The sequence below is a fragment of the Camponotus vicinus genome, unplaced genomic scaffold, assembly GCF_025532165.1.
Source record: "Camponotus vicinus isolate PSW18456_S1 unplaced genomic scaffold, iyCamVici1.0 SCAF_1, whole genome shotgun sequence".
Classification (NCBI taxonomy): Eukaryota; Metazoa; Arthropoda; class Insecta; order Hymenoptera; family Formicidae; genus Camponotus; species Camponotus vicinus.
Window position 1 is genome coordinate 35446977 of NW_028141945.1, and position 17622 is coordinate 35464598.

Below are 17622 nucleotides of genomic sequence, written 5' to 3' on the forward strand. Positions count from 1 at the left end.
AGGCATCCTCAAGAACCGTACCAACTCTACAATAATCGTAGTAATGTATAATGTTACTTATAAGAAAAGTATGTACCATCAAATTATCGTTATTATTAATATTAATATTTTTTTATAGTATATTATATTATACTACTCTTATCATTTTTTTAGGAACAAATACATATTTTTTTTTTCTTTAATCAATATACACCGATTCGCGACTATATATGAACTGCACTTCCGCGTAGGCGAATTAAGGTACACGACGGACACTTTTTTTATCGAACATAGGAAAAAAATAACAGAGTAAGTGTCGCATTTCTTCGGTCTCCTATAAAATCCTTTTCTATCTCGTCCCCTTCGTCTTTCCCTTTTCCTTTTACTCCGTATTTCGGATGTGTCATGGATCCGAATTTTTCCCAAACCGGGCAATGTTATCGATGACACGATCAATTCGATTCGATTCTTATTTAATCGAGAACAACATTCGATACAATAAATTCCTTCGAATTGCTTTACGAATTTTACGAATGATAAAATTGTCGAGGCATAATCATAAGTATCAATTATTAGCAGAGCGCGCAGTGAACATTATTGCTAGTCGGATTGGCGGGGGAGGGGGAAATATGTAGTTCGCAAAACGGAGCTCGGTCCTCGCGAATATGTGGCTACAAAGATCTGAGGAGGTGGGTTACATATAAATGTACAATGCTAGCGGTAAGATATGAACGGTTGATAGCTTATATTCGTAAAGAAATATGATGCCTGCTTGAAATTAATAAGAAAATGCGGAAAGGGAGGAGTGGCTGAGCTGAGCTGACATGAGACTATTTACGTCGTGCATGATAGAAATATGATCGTGACGACGACTGATAATACACGGTATCGCTATTATTAGACTATTGCACTGTGTCGATTAGAGACATGTCCGATTACTACGTTATACGAAAAATTGTGTTCGGCGCGATGCGCTTGCATCGTCACATCGCGAGTATTCGAGTTTGAAGTGATTGGAGAGGTAGAATTAATTCCAATTGAAACGCTTTATTCGATACTCTCTTGCTAAAGTGCCGCAAACATTATTGTGAGAAACATTATTGTTTGATCGCACGACGACGGGCGCGTTTTTCGCCGTCTGCTTGCAAACGCAAAAGGAAAAAGGAAGTACTTTTTCTCGCCAATCAATAAAAGTCATGATTCCTATAGAATCTTCAATGAGCGCACGTTCAGTGATCACGCATTATACGTTACACACATTCACACATACATTATCTCGCTCCTCTTTTTATCTCTCTCTCTCTCTCTCTCTCTCATGTTTTTTTCTCTCTAATAATATTCTCTCTCTAACTCATCCTATACTCATCTTTTCATATACCTCGATTTGCTTTGCTCCCATTGGAATGTTCTGCATTTCAAGTTCAACGGTGATAGCAATCAGCACAATCTCATTCGCATGAAGATATACATATTCTTTTTTTTATATCTACTTAAAGCTACTTAAACAACTTAATTCCTATAATCTGTATATGTACTCCGACAATGTATGTAAACTATGTACAAAACAACGATAAAGCAAAGACTTAACAAGCGGAAATTTTCTGTGGAAAATGATATTTGAATCATTCAAATCAATGATATTTGAATCAATTTTTGAGAGACAGAGCAAACTATTCCCACACATATCTCGCTCTATCTTCTTCCTCTTTAAGATTGGCAACCAATAATACCACGATAATGATAATCGTGTTAAATGATGTTGACGTGATGACGAAATATAATAATAAAAATATAATTATCATAGCAGTGTGTTAATGATAATAGTTGAAATAAGATAAATTCAGAGATGACATATACAGTTATCACGTAACCACAAACGGTTATCGTTATATTTAACTTGGTATGATCAACGAAGACAATAATTTGACGTTTTTGTAAAAAAAACCCTATAAAGTAAATGAAAATATGCGACACGCGATACTTACATAGTATTATAGATACATTAACGATAATAATTAGTGCTCTTTGGTAACACAGTGATGCGTCCGGAGACCACGAATACGGTTATAACGTATTGTCCGATCGTGACAAGATGGTCCCGAAATTATATTCTCGATCACTACGCTCCTTTGCCTCTGATCTGACTATATTACGCCCACATGTACAATTATCATTAATCAATTAATCAACTAATTAATCTTTGACGAGCCCTCTAACACGTCGCCAATAAAAAATCCATCTTGTCTTGCAATCTACTTATTATATACACGTGTATCATTGCATAAACGCGGATCTTTTCTATGTACACGTATGACTATCGTATAATCTTCTTTATCTATTTGCTTCAAAACTGGCGAAAAGTAAAGTTTCCTGATAATATCTCCACAATATGTATCTCTCACATTTCACATTTTCTCCAATGCACTTTCTAAAAATTTTATGTATTCGCCACTCTTGAAGTAAATAGTGCGATTTACACGCGCGAATTAATCGCACACTCTTGTAGATTATCGACGTTTCTTTCCCATGGGAGATATTTCGAGTTGCTATTCATATTATATACTTTACGTCATATGTACATAACGACAACAAATAGATTAGCGAAATTAGCATCTTGTCAAGAACACGTGACAGCTTCCTTCTCGGCCATCATCAAAACGGTGAATATATATATACTTGTAGTAGAATTATGAAATTCACGAGCTGCTTTTCAAAGCTTATGAATTTGAATAGGAAAAACTGTAAGTCAGCTGACTTTAAAGAAGAAAAAGTTTTGGGACGCTTTTATCTTTGTTAGAAAATATGTACTAATAGTACATGTTTTCAAATGATTTGTCGTCCTTTCCTATACGTTTTTTATACATTGATTCCTGTATCTTAATTCACCATCATTCTTTAAGTTTATCAATAATTAAGTAAATATTTCAATAATTTTTCTTTATGCACACCCTGTTCGGAAAATTGTCTTAAATCTAAAATTAGAAATATATCGTAGCGCATTATGTAATATGCATTTTTTACTTATTTTATATATATTTTTATCAGAGAGACACAAATTTTCCTCTCTAGAAAGAACTATATTTTTTATTTTATATACATAATAAGAGAAATTAATCTTTCTTTTGTACTTGGAATTACTTCATAATAAATGAAGATTTTCTTTGTTATTTCTTTGTTTTTGCTATTTACATCAAGAGTGGCGATTGCGTAGAATTTTCAGAGAAATCGATTTAGAAAAGATATAAAATAATCTAAGAAAAAAGATACGTATTATAGAGAGATCATCATAAAATTCACTTTTCGCCATTTTTTAAGCAAGAGGACAACATTTGAGGCCGAAACTTCAATAAAAGATTCATATAATTATATTTTTCTCTCTGAGAAAAATATAAAACAAATTAAAAAATGCATATCTTATCACGCGCATCGCTATGATACATTTATAATTCTAGACTTAAGGAAACTATTTGAACACAGAATATATATATATATATATATATATATATATATATATATATATATATAAAGAGGAATTACAAACGTTTATTTAGTTACTAATAAGCTTATGCGGTGAATTAGAAAGCATACGTTATGTAAAAAAGATGTTAGAAAAGTTTCCAAATGATAAGTCATTCAAAAGCATATAATTCTGGTGAAAAAAATGATCTATATGCGAATCTGTATTCGTTATAGTTTGATTAAAAAAGCGTAAAAAATATAAATACACATACATGTATTTATATATGAAATATATGAGTATATATATATAAGGATATAAATCTTGTATTGTGTGTATAATTTTATATTTGGCATTTTTAATCAAATTACGATAGAGGAGTCCGAATAAAGATCACTTTTTTCTAATAATGCAATACTTGCGTAATGTAATATATAGATTGCATAGAATTGAAATACTTGTATCGCGATTTCAAACATGGCTGTTGTCTTTTCGTCAAAGAAATCTTTGCCCATTATGAAGTAACTCCGATTAATTTCTCTAATTATTCCTAAACTAGTCAAACTGTGTTAAATTTTGAATACAATTCTGCATTCTCGTCTTATCAGATCGAATCGATGCAGCGCAAACCTCTTTGCAGCAGAGGGTAAGCTTATAAGAAAAGTCGCATTGCCGACAGAGTACAAACGCCCTTGAAGAATTATCAATGAATAATCCACGTTGAATCTGACTCCAACGTTTCTCTCGATGATCAGATAGAGCTCGCAGTGCTCATGGCATGGTATACCAATACTTGGATCGCTTTCTCGTCGACTATTGTGATTATGAGCCAAGCGGCTGAGCGCTGGCCATATAAATATAGCTCTATGGTTGCTGCAGCAACAGTTGCTCCAACTCATCGGCGGATCTAAGCAAAAAGGCGGCAGATTCCCGATATCCAGTTATCAGTTGTCTCACCGCGGTCATTTCCGTCGCGTTCAACTTGTGACTTAGCAGTGGCTTCGTATTCTTCATGCTAAGGTCCGTTGGTCCTGCAATACATATTCCATTATAAAATAAATTTTCAATCATATTATTAAATTGTGGAATATTATTACATATATACCATCACAAAAATAGAAGAAGCAGCAAGCAAAGAATTATTATTTTTTTAGTTATTCTATGCAATTAATTTTCAATTAAATATGAATAGAAGATTTAGAATTTAATATTTAAAAAATATAAAAAATAATAAAAAAACATTGATTGACATTTAAACTTGGAGGCACATCTCAAGGAAATAGCGTGCAAAAGCGAACTTAAAAGGACACCAATAACCAGTATTACTTTGTGTACCGTTGCTCAGTAGGCCCGACGTGAAACTTTGGGTCGGGTAGAGCCCAGCTGAGAGGGTCGGCGGTACCGTTGTAGGCCCGGCACGCTGGAACGCCTGGCTAAAGTTAGGTCTGTACATGGCTGTCGGTGCACCGCCACTGGCGACACCATTCACCGTCGACGAACTGACTATCGTCGCCTGGCTGAAAAACGCAATGAGAATGAGATGCGCGTTAGCGATAAAGACCGCGCTGATTAGCGCTTCACGTTCCGTTAAGGACGTGTACCCGTTTAACTAGGCGTCCGGTGAATTTTTGTGCCATGATCTTTGACCGAAGGCGAAGTCTTATCTAGAACTCGGCGACGGAAATCTTAGCGTCCGATTGCGATAACCGGTTACGGTAATTCAAAGAGAAGTAAGAGAATTAATCGTAATCGTACTGAGCGAAAGAGCGATAAACTTCTTTAATTTTTTTCATTCAGTTAATAATGTAAATTGACGCGGATAGAATTTTTAACCCGGGAGAAAAGTTTGTTTTTGCGCTTTATATCGAATCGGCCTTGGTAGGCAGTCAATTAAAAAACAGATAAGAGTTTGATTCTACTACGCCGCTAGTAAGAAAACACGGATTTCACTCGTCTTGCCTCGTAACTAGTTCATCGTACTGACCTCATGAGACTTTTGTTGTCCGTTGGAGTGAGCAACTTTGACGCGGATGCGAGCGACAGCGGCGTGGAGGAAAGGGTGCTGCTCGGTAAGTTCGCCAAACTGGTTAAAGGTGCCAGGGACGTTAGCGATGCCGGGGGAGTGTCCTCCCTCTTACCCGGAAGTGATTTAATCGGCGTGCTCGAGAAGTGCTCTAAACTTGATCGAACGTCCGTTTGCTGCAATCAATAATAACAATATTGCAATAAAATATATCATTAGAAAAAATCTTAAATAATCTTAATTTATGCATACGTAATATATACATAAAAAAATACACACACATATATACAGTTTTAAACTTATGAATACTACTATTTTAAGAAATCGATTTTTTCTCGAGGCATTAGTTTAGATTTAAAAATAATATGTTAGAATCGATGAAATAGGCTAAAATAATACAGTAGCTTATATTGGACGCTTATTGGGTTTTCATTTGCAAAATTCGATTGCATAATGATTGAATAAATAAAAAAAATGTAAATTAATTTTTGTTTATGATTCAATCTTTGCTAACGTCGATTAAAAATGTATTTAGTGCGACGCAAGGTAATTTTAATTGTAATTTTTTAGTGCACTGTGGTTAAATGTTGCGATTCCGCCTATTCTTCAAATTAATTAAATTCAATTAGATTATGTATCCTATTCTTTTGATGCTTGTAAATAACGATATAAAAAACAAGAGTTTAAGATTTATAAATCTAATCTATAAAATATTAAAAAATACTTTTTGCTTCATTATTTTATTCGGATATCGAAGAATGATGACGCATAAAATAATGCAAATTCGATATAATACCTGATTTTGATTATGATCGCGCACCGGCTTGTGAACGACCGGTAGATTCTTTTTCCTCATTTTGAAAATAGCCGGCCCGATGTCTCGCAAGCACGTGATTAATCACTAAAACAACACGGGCACTATCGATCGTCTTACGAATTATCGATCATCAACCCCGAGAATCGTCCCGACACGAGCTAATTGAGCCTCGATTATGCAATCTATCCGCTCTCGTTATCAACACGATCCCGATCATCGAACACGATCGTATTCACCGCTATGAGCAACCGAGCGAAACAGTTTCTTCACTTGGATTTCCTCTTCTGCTTCTTCTCTCGGTCTTAAACTTCTGCGTTCGCGCCCCACCCTGCCTACTGGCGACGTATCGACGAACGATAACAATAACGTCCGCATTTACTCGAGCGAGATTCGAAAAAGCGAAAACGTTCTCGGCCGACGGAGGAAAAGGAAACACAAAACAAATGAGGACGATGAGGAAAAAGCGGGTTGACACGAGGGAGATGCATCAGGAACAAGAAAAGAGAACGTCCGGATGCGTCGGAACGAAAAGGACGAGGTGTGAGTAAACTCGCGAGAAGAAATTAATTCGTGGAAACAAGAAGGAAAAGAAGGAGAGAGAACAAGCATCGGAAGAGGACAAAAGAAGAAGAAGACTACGGTGAATGTCGAGAAGTGACAATGTGCGTTTCCACCACAGAAACGGATGACTTGCTTGGCAAAGGAGGAGATCGAATGAAACGCATACAGAGGGTTGGCGGAGAGTAGCCAGGAGGAGGAGGAGGAGGGGGGAGGAGGAGGAGGAAAGGAGGTTGAAGAAGAAGAAAGCGAGGGGAAGAAGCGCTGAGAGATCGCGGGAAGAGGGTCCGAGCACGACGAGAGCACAGAGGAATGAAATCTTCAAGCGACGTAGAACGGATGTAGGGAGGTGTTTTTATGAAAGGCCAGCAGTGTACGTTGACGTCAATTATATAGGTGGCCACGAGGCGCAAGATAGCCGCTTCGTCCGACGCGCACGAACCCCGGTATACGTATATGAAAGAGGTCTTCTCCTTAATGGGTTAGGTTTAGGTCGCCAGAGAGGTTATCGGGTCTCTTTCTCTCTCTCCGTTACTCCGTCTCCTTGTCGGCCAGGCATTTTCAAAGTAGATAAATCGGGGCCGCGGTGGACAGGGGACCGCACGCGCGTTTCAGCTTCTCGTTTGCGTGCGAGAGGCATGGTGCCGTAAAGGGGGGGAGAGCGGACGGAGCGAGGGAGGGCGACGGTGTCATCATGGCATGTTGGCCAACTGCGAAATCCACGGAAGAATCGGCGAATAGAACCGCGCGAAAGAAACGTGCGGAGGTGACAGGGGAAGAGGATTAGGTGCGCCAAGTCGCGCGATGTATTGTGCGAAATTGGATTGCTCGGACTTATCGCATACACACACACACACACACACACACACACACACACACACACACACACACACACATATCTCATACACGAGATCGTTTCCGCTTTTTCGCGCTATCTTATTAAACTCTGCGTAATATGTGACGAACATTGAGTTAACGCAGACGCTGTCGTAATTGTTTTCATATCGTTAAACGCTCTCGGCGCGTAGATGAAATCTGACGTCAATAAGAGCGATTCGCGAAATTGATCAGTGTTTTTCGAACGAGCGATCGATCCAATTTCCATCCGAAAATTGCCCGGATATCTCGGCAATGATTCCTCGAAGTCATCCGCATAGCTGACGTAACGTACCGCGAAATTTATAGATACACGAGACTAATCGCGCGATGTCGCGCCATCGGCGTATATTCCTTCTTCGGCGCGCGAAAGTCCGCGACGGTTTTTTTTTCCCTTCCCTTCCCCTCTCTTCCCCGCGTCCCGTCGCGTCGCGTCGCGTCACGCTTTTGCGCCGCGCGCGTTTCTCTCCCGAGAATATTTTCAGTTTCTTCCGTTCCGCATACGCATACGATCGTTTTTACGAGGCCGAGGTTGCTCGCGCCGTCGCCGGCCCTCCGTAGAGCGCGGGTTATATCAGAGTGGGAGAGGTGCGCGACCCGCGGGTTATCGCTGGCCTTCTCTCGCGGTACCTATATCAATCCTAGCTCTCCGTTCACGTATATCTCGCTGCCAGGCGCTGAGCAGGAGCTCGTCGAATTTTACACGCAATATAAGAGATTCTACTCGTCATCGAAAATCTCTCCTCTTCATTCATTTTCTCTTTTATCTTATTCGCGTCAATTTTCTTCTTTCGTTCCTCTCGAGATATTTATTTTTCGCGTCACCCTAGTTTCTATTTAATATTTCTCCGGCTGTTTTTATAGATATACATATATATTTAAATCAATCACAGAATAGCAGAATAATGCTAGATAAATGATGAATGAAAAGGCGAGCTTAATGCGGTATTTATTTTAACAGTGATGGGATTCTCTGCGCGTGATGACGAAATTCGAATGCACGAAACGGAATGTATAAATGAGTTAAAGGACAATTAGGTAGACGCGTAGCCTATTTCTACGAGGATGAGGATCGATCGAAATGCCAGCAAGCTGTGCGTACGTTATTTGTACACGCGCCTGCTGCGTGATACGCATTGCTAGTACACGTTTGTGGATAAAATAGCAATAATGAAAACGTGAGATAGATGATGTTTTGTTATAGTTTAGAATTTTATTAGTTTTATTTATTCTATATATATATGTTTGCGTTTGTTATCTGATGATTATATCTATTGCTATTTTATGATATCTATTATTTAAAAAAATACTTAGATTAGTTCAGATATTTTATGATACCGCACTGTTAAGTTTCGATATCACAGCGAGTGTAATTGATTTATTTCCTCCCAATGATTCACACGTTTGCATCTCTGTCGCGTTATTACTTCCCGCATTGGTTTATGATTCATTAAGCGCGTCGCGAATATATTTGTCTAAAAATCGCTTGATTAATGAACGTGTTCTTTGTACGCCGGCAAGAACGTCCGAAGGTTGCGCACGCGTAGCATCTAATTACAGTCAGCCACGTGCGTGCATTATTGGAAGAACATCCGCAAAGCACGTGTGATTCCCACTCTGGGGCGGTAAAAAAAAGAGCTTTAAAATTAATCGGCAATGCATTTCGGTATCTGTGTCATATCGTCGTCCATGCGCCACCAGTCTAGAATGCGTTGCGACACATAGTTATTGCCAAGCTAACGATGTTGAAACGTCTTACTCGCCCGAGGGCAACATTGTCGCATGCGAAGTATGTCCCTCCCTTTGCGTGTGATTATTACTCACCGTTGCAGCCGGAAGAGTTGGCATAGGCTGCGACACAGGCTCTAGACCGACTCTCATGCGCTTCGCGTTGTCGCTCTCGTTTTCGCAGGCCGTTGCCAAAATCTGCTCGGCCTGCACGGAGGTCAAGTGTGCTGGCGTGGGTCTGGCCTAAAAAGAAACGCGTACGTCAGTCTCGCGCGTTCTCGAATGCTCGCATCGAGGCTTGACTCATGCCGCGAAAATGCCCGAGCTTTCGTGAACAAAGTTTGATTCGCGGATATTTCAAGGAGCGCGTGCATAAGCTTTAATTAATAAAATGGCAAGCTCTCGAGAACATTTGGAAAAACGTAAATGTAAATTTAAAATTAGAGATAATTGATTTATTATACGTGATGGGGAAAAACTTACGGTGTCCCAAGGACCCTCTCTGCCGCGTTTGTTCCTCCGACAGCTCTTCAGGTACGTGCGGATCCTCTTCCTGGCTCTTTCGGCGAACTCGGGAAACTGTCTCGTGCAACTGTCGATGATTGCCTGTATCTTCTCCTTGGGCTGCTTCGAGATCGGCACGATACGGTCGAGGTTTTCATCGACGAACAGCCTCACGAACATCTGCGCGGAACACGATGCAGCGGGGCAACGTTAGTGGAATGAATTAAACGGGAGTTGTTACGCGGGAGTCTCGCTAACCGCTCAAGAAATTAAGAATTTAGCGGCAGTGGGGCGCGCAACACCGGGACTCTATTAAACTAATTGTAATTAATTAAGAAGCTGGCCGGCGCACCAGCGGCAACCGCCGCGAAACTACGACCGCTTGGCTTTCACGAGGAAAACGGACGAAAAAAAGAGATATATGAGAAAGGGGAAAAACCGAGGGGGAAAAGCGAGAGAGAAACGGCATGTGCTGGTTCCCCTGTGAACCGGCTCTCCGGGATCGTGCGCTCGTAAAACTTTACGATAATTAGGGTTTTTAGGGAAAGCCCCTTCCTCCCCCGCCCCTTCATGCCGCCAATATGCCGACGGCCTTAACTTGTGCGCTCCGTTACCGTTCTTTCCTCCCCCTCCCCTGCACGGTCCTTCCGAGGCATAAACGACGCTTTTCTTGCAACGATAGTTGCATAAAGTGACCGGTTAGATATGCAACTGCGCGTAGTTCAGTTATTATTATACGTTTTCCGCTCACTGAGATTGCAACGTACAATATTTGCGGTAATGAGAATAGTGATGACGTTACCGTTTAATTATATTTTTAAATTTCGAACTCAATTTTAAAGTCAAGGTACTTAAAGATCCTCCTTCTTATGTAAATAAGAACCACGAAGAAGGTAAATTTCATAAAACCTCACGCGTAGAAGAAAAAAAATAAAACACATATACTTACGTTGAACGCCTTGAGACGTTCCGGATCGTGATGTCTGGGGTCTAGTCCTTCGTCCACGTCCATGTCGTCATCGTCTTCGTCTTCCTTGTTGCCACTACTGCTGGTTTCATCGTGGGCGCTTCCCGTTCCCTCGCCACCGGGCGGGCTGGACTCTCGATCGCGATCCGATCGCGAGGGCGTCGCCGACGATGCCGGCGGCGACGTTTTCTTGTAACTCATGGTATAAGTTGCCCACAAGGAAGCCATGTCCTCGCCGCCCGTCACGGCGCCCAAACTCGGAACGGTTCCCGCTGGCATGTCCACTAATTCCGAAGAACCGTTTCGAGAATCTGCAAAAGCAAACGTCGATTTAGCAAGTGTGTCGCAGTCTGGATTCTTATAATTTTTATTATAGTAAAGCACGTATGGATACGTATAATTAATGTTTTAATAACGATAATAATAATACCTGTTATTTAAATGTCATTTATTGAAATCTCTCGGCGTTGTTAGTATTATTAGCATCAATAATGATCGTAATATGAACAATGATATTTTTCATAATTATTACTAATTAATAATGCAAATTTGGTGATAGGAACACTTTGCGCTCGCGATCAGTAATTATCTGGTAAAAGAGGGATCTTCCACCGGGGCAGTGCCGGGAAAATAATAACGTTCTCGTTGAATGCCCGCCGTGCCGTGATGATTAGATCGCTGCCGCGCGCTGTTTCGATTTATGAATAGAGAACGTTGCAGATAGAACAAAAGAAGAGAATACTTTTTTCCTTCCCACGCTATGGTCAGATGAGGAACCAGTCATGTGCGACCGGATAGACATTCTATTAGTGAGAGAGAGAAAGAGAGAGACACGTGGGTGGTATTTATCCCGTGAATATAATAAACGCGCTATACATTTGACTTACGTGACGACATTGATTAGAACTGATCGATTAACAGGGATAGCACTTGTATCATCCAAAATTTTATAATTTCTCTATTTAGGAATTAATTTAGGGATCAAATAATCTTATTGATTTTTAAAAAGTGCTTTACATATTTCAAACAGTTAAAAAAAGTTATACATTAATTGTGATTAAATATGAGATCATTGATTTTTTTCTTTTCATACGTGTTTCATTACGTTCTAATAAAAAAAAAGTTCCTCGTCAATAAGAGAATGAATTGAACATATCTATTTTACTTTTTGAAACAACTACTAACCATACAAAAAACTTATTTAAATCACGCATAATAGTTTCTTCTTAAATATAAACAAGAAATATCCTTTAATATTTTACGTTCCGAGGAAACTTATTGGGAATATTACATTTTATCCTCATAATTACGAAAATATTTTTGCGCTCTTATTTTCAATTTAAGTCAAGATGGAAGAATCAAAAGGAAACAGTCATGATGAAGTAACGTCTGATAAATGACGATTACATGATAAGGAGACGTGAAAGAAAAGTTTTGACATCTGACCGAAAAACAGATATCAATTAATTAATTGCGTAGCCTTCACATTAAATAATTTCGCTTGGCAAATATGCATCACGTTTTGAATCACAGTCCCAATTACGACGATAATATTGATATTATATACATATCGAGAAACTATGTTAGAATGTTATATAATTTCATATTTTTTCTAATTAATGCTTATAATATCTCGTTATTTAAACCAAATTGCAGCATTAAAATTTTTCACAAATAAAAATTTCTGCTTCTTGTGTTCGCGTGGTTAAATTTTCGAAGCAGGCAAGTTTGTGCCAAATCTTCTCACCAGAAGGTAGACTGAAATTTAGTGTCAATTGTGTCGATGACAGTAAGATTGGACCGTCATTCGGTCAACCCTTGTATAGGCCGTGTTTCTTTTCTACGATAACAATGGCGACCTGTTCTCAAAACCCGTAATAAGCTCCGATAGCGTGTGCGAAGTGTTAAAAGGCGGTGCGGGCTTCTACCGACACGATCCCAAGAGAGAACGTACGGTAAAGGCGCTTTCACGAAGAGGATGTCGACGGGGACAGGTACGAGGTCTCTCGTGGCCGGCGAGAGGCTTCATGTACGAAGAGGCGTATGGATTGTCGGTAGGGAGTGCCGCAGGAGGATCGTAAAGAGGCTACGAGCCTCGCGGACTTCTTCCACCTGGGGCTCTCCTTGGTTTCGATTAAAAAAGGGGCAGCCTTGCGGCTTGTCGTTTTACACATTCGCACGATCGATAGAGAACAACGATATGAACGTTCATACAAAGCGAACAAGTCTGCTCTAATTTTCTATACAAATTGTATTTTCGGTTATAATGCGACATGTATATATTTTGACCTTTAAAATATACAATATATGTATATATATTAAAAAAGAGAATCTAATTATACAAGAATAATAGAGTAGAAAAAGAAGAACAATATATTTTTTTAATATTTTGTTTTTATCTCTCTATATGAGATGTGTAATAGAATAAATATTCTACTACTCATTATAAATGTAGATTGAATATCATAGATACTAGAAAGATGACATAAAATAAGAATCCCTATAGATGGATGATACGATCTTGATACGACATCATGTTTGTTTTGCTGATAATCTAAATCTATCTCATCTCAGGCAAGCGTGCGATTTTAGATGTACTTCTCTCGCGATGTGCGCGAAGTTAATCTGCATTCTGGAATCGAATTCTTCCGAGCGTAGTTTTCAAGACGAGGCGGACGCGTTGCAAGGCAACGTCTTGAAACATTTGCATCGTCGCTGAGCAACTTTCTGCCGGGCGTTTCAACTTCTTCCGCGCGTAGACGCGAAGTCTATCTGGACGCGGTTATCTCGAATGCACGAACGCGCGATTCTGATTTCTCGAGTCGTTCAGTGATCGCAACGTATCTTTCTAGGAGGATTCCGGTAGAACCAGTAACTGAACGGGCAAACAGACGACCCAGGAAACTGGACCCTCGTCCAGGAGGCGTGCTGACGATGTTACACCGTGCGTTTCTATCCCTCCTTCTCTGCCTCTCTGTCTATCTCGCCTTCCTCGTCTTTCTCTTATTCTCCACCGGCCCTCTAGAGGTTGCTGCACTTCGATTCTCACACGCACACGCATGCGGCCACGGAAAAACGCACATGCGTGCGTGTGCATGTGTGCAACACTCTCTAGGAGGGTACGGCACTGCGCACACCGAGAGAGGGTTCCCGGCCTGCGGCGAGGTATACACACTAATCGGGCATCGCCGGAGACTAGTCGTAGAAGATAGGGAACAGCACGCACATAAGTAAAACGCTAAGGCTAGGCCGCCCCGCGTGTACGGCTAGAAAGCCGGTTACCAATCCCAATCCCACACCAGCACCGTTCCTGAACTCGCCTCTTGGCCGCCGGCCTGAACCTGAAATCAGTCGGCGGCGCCCCACCCGGCACTTCGTCCTCCTCGTTCCCTCGGCTTCGCGCGTGTTCCCGCAAAGGGAAACTAATACCACGGCTTCTACGACCGTACCACAGGCACTTCCTCTTTTTCTAGGCGAGTCTCCGCGCCTGCTGTGCGCGATGAGCCTCGCGCGTTACAAAATTCGCGGACAAGCTACGTACGCCTACGGGTCAGATATGAAACTGTCTACCGCTCGGATGCCAGCCACGCGAGGATGGTAACGTGCAATTGCGAGGACGATGGACGAAGACGTATTATCTTGTCCCTCATAAATGTCGCTGACCATAGTAGGACGTCGCGCATGATGGCATGTGTGCGCGCGTCGATGTGAAAGAGAGAGATTTCGGAAGCTCTGACTCTAACTCTGAACTATTTAAACGATAATTGGATGCTTTCTATAATCAATTTTGAATTTTCCTTCATTTATTAAATTGAAAAAATTACATATTTCTAGTTTAATTTATTAGTTAAAGTTTGGAGAAATTTTTTCTCTCTCTAATCTCCCTTTTTCAATGATTATTTTTTTTAAATAATTTCTATCCGATTTCTTGAATTTCAATTAATTTACTTTTGCTCTAGTGACGAATTCAGTGTTATTTATATATATATGCAATATATATTTTGCGGCTATATTTTAAATATAATTAATAATTTAAAAAGCTAGTTTTTTTTTAAATCATTCGATGGTTTTTTTCATATTTTATCTAAAAAGACAATCTTTAAAGAGTAAATATTTAAAGGAAATGTATATGATTGTTCTGTTTGTATATATATGGCATAGATCCGGAAACGATTATATTTAAGATATTGTGATTTTGAGACGTATCTCTCTCTCTCTCTCTCTCGTAAACATATCGCATAATCGCGCCGCGTATGCGCCCAGAAAAAGTTGCGTGTCCACTGTAAATTATAAATATTACACCGCCGACTCTGCCGCAGAGTACATTAAGAGATGAGAAACGGAGATGTCCTCGCGGCCATCATTATGTCTTTTTTATCAAGATCTCTAAGTGGACAAAGCTTTATCGAAAAATCGATCAGCTTGAATCTAAAGTTATTTTGGTAGAACTATCATTTTTCAGTTTTACTTTGAAAAATTATGTTCCATATCAATATATTATTAAAATATGCGTTAATAAATATAATTTCTATCAAAGTATATCAAGCGATCAAAATAAAATGTAGGTAGAATTACAAGAGAAACGAAGAGAAAGTGAGGGAATAAACGATCGCGGATTCTTAGCTGAAAATGTAAATTGTGCGAGAACAAGATTACATTAGAAAGATCGCAACTCGGATTAAATCGCGGCCTCGCGCGATCAGCCGACGATCTTTCTCGCTTTTCCCGTCTGAGATCGCGCGGCAGAAGAAGTGGTTCTATCGAGAAATCGATTTGCGAAACGCGTGTCTACGAAGCAGGGTCCGGTGAGAGAAGTTCTGTGCGAGATGTGGGGAATCTGCGCTGGTCATCACGTGGGAGGGAGGGAGGGACGGATGGACGAGAAGAGGATTCCGTTCTGCAATCTGTGTATCCGCGTATACGTGTGTATGTATGCGTATGTGTGCGTGTATATTTTATATATATATATATATATATATATATATATATATATATATATAAAATACGCGCACGTACACATATACATGTATATTTACTCGTCTCTTTGGCCGATGGCTGGTTCATTACGCAATGGCTACGTCCGAGATATAGAAGCCCGCTTCGAAACCAGTTTCAAATAGCTAGGGAGTATAGGTAGAAGAGGCGTACCGAGACGGAGGGGCACGATGAATTATCCTTCCGCAACCTGGCCTAACTGAACAACAGACGAGTCTCAAGGAACGTGCAGTACTGTGCGGAAACGTTCGGTGCCTTGGAGAACGTTGCGTGATTATCGCGACGTTAAGGACGTGTGTAGCAATTAACGCGTATGCCTTTTCGCTGCTGAAGATGTTGCGAGTATGACGAAGCTAAATTAGCAGCGGAAAACGATGATGTTATAAGGAGAATTGGGCCATTTTTGGACATGGCTATTTGCAATTTTTGCAAGATAATAATTTTGATATGATAATTTTTTAACATTTTATCTTACATATAAATAATATAAATTTGCTGAAATTACATTTTAACAAAAGCTAAGTTTTACAAAAATATGATTTTAGCTTTGTAGAATTTTAAGTAATTTTTAATTATATATAGGGAAATTACGTATAGGAAACGCAATATCTTTTCATGTATATATATGTAATATTCTCGCGTATAATATAATTTTACTGGAAAAAGATTACACGTTGCCTCTTGCATTGAAAAAAAATAGGTAGCCCGCAAAAGCATTAACGATGCGCCGTATGCGACTATAATCCAAAATCATTTTAAGAAATCCACTTGTGATACCGTAATAGTGCGACTAATGGACTTTTCACGCGCACACTCTGCAATTTTCGATATTCAACTTTCAATGTCCATCAGCCGACACAATTACCGCGTTACATCCGTCGCTCCCATTCACATGACTCGCTTCTTTATTCAACCAGGCCACTCGAGCGCAAGGTGTATCAAAGTACATTTAGAATATACTTTTTTCTTCTTCTCCTTACATGCACACATACGCACATGTACAGGTAATTAAAAATATATAACTGATATTTTAATACATATTTTTTTAAGTCTCAGTATTTTAAATTTAAAATTCTGATAAATAGAAAAATTTAAAAGGTCAAAATAAAAAATTGGAGAATTTAGTTTTTTTCAATAGCAAGTTTAAATGAGATTACAATTCGTCTGCGAGAAGGCACGCGAATTTTCGCCCCGCGGACGACGATTACGTAAGGATTAATGAACGAGGATGAAATATATAGCTGCGCGTACCGCAGACTCCGAGTGGCATCGATACCCGAAGGTATCGGTTGCATTCCTCATCTGGTACATGGCTTTCCGCCCGCGCTGATTCATCGCCGGCGGGGAGAAGAAGAAGGATTCACGGCGCGCTTCACCCCCGTGATTCACCCTGATGTAGATTTCGCCGGAACGCGTGGGTGTCTAGCGAACGGAGGAGGCGCGCGCGCGCACACACACACACACACACATTCGTGGATATACATAGAGATACATATATATACACAGATGAGACGCGCGTCGAATTTCTCTTTCTACGCCCCGGGGTACGTTCTAGGCCGGCGATCCATTAGTCACGTCGCGCGCGACGACAAAACTTTACGAGCTAAATGGCCGGTACACCTTGGCCCCGCGAAACCTGCAATTCACTCCGAGCCGAGCCGAGCCGAGCCGCGCGTCGCACGCGCGAGAAGGACGCAAAACTTGAGCATTAAAGCCCC

At 40.1% G+C, this 17622-nt stretch overlaps 1 protein-coding gene across 2 annotated transcripts in view; it reads right to left on the reverse strand.

Moving 5' to 3' along the window:
- Positions 1 to 3529: 3529 nt before the first annotated feature.
- Positions 3530 to 17622, reverse strand: part of LOC145963942 (uncharacterized) — a 60475-nt gene continuing 46382 nt past the window's right edge. Inside the window, exons 4-9 of one of the 2 annotated variants that reach the window (XM_083086307.1) lie at positions 10892 to 11220; positions 9922 to 10122; positions 9535 to 9681; positions 5421 to 5635; positions 4763 to 4953; positions 3530 to 4467 (exon numbers count right to left, since the gene is read on the reverse strand). In XM_083086307.1, coding sequence (XP_082942433.1) covers positions 4301 to 4467; positions 4763 to 4953; positions 5421 to 5635; positions 9535 to 9681; positions 9922 to 10122; positions 10892 to 11220 — 1250 coding nt within the window. In that variant the 3' untranslated portion in view covers positions 3530 to 4300. The remainder of the gene's footprint in view (positions 4468 to 4762; positions 4954 to 5420; positions 5636 to 9534; positions 9682 to 9921; positions 10123 to 10891; positions 11221 to 17622) is intronic. The other variant, XM_083086312.1, reaches the window with a different exon arrangement.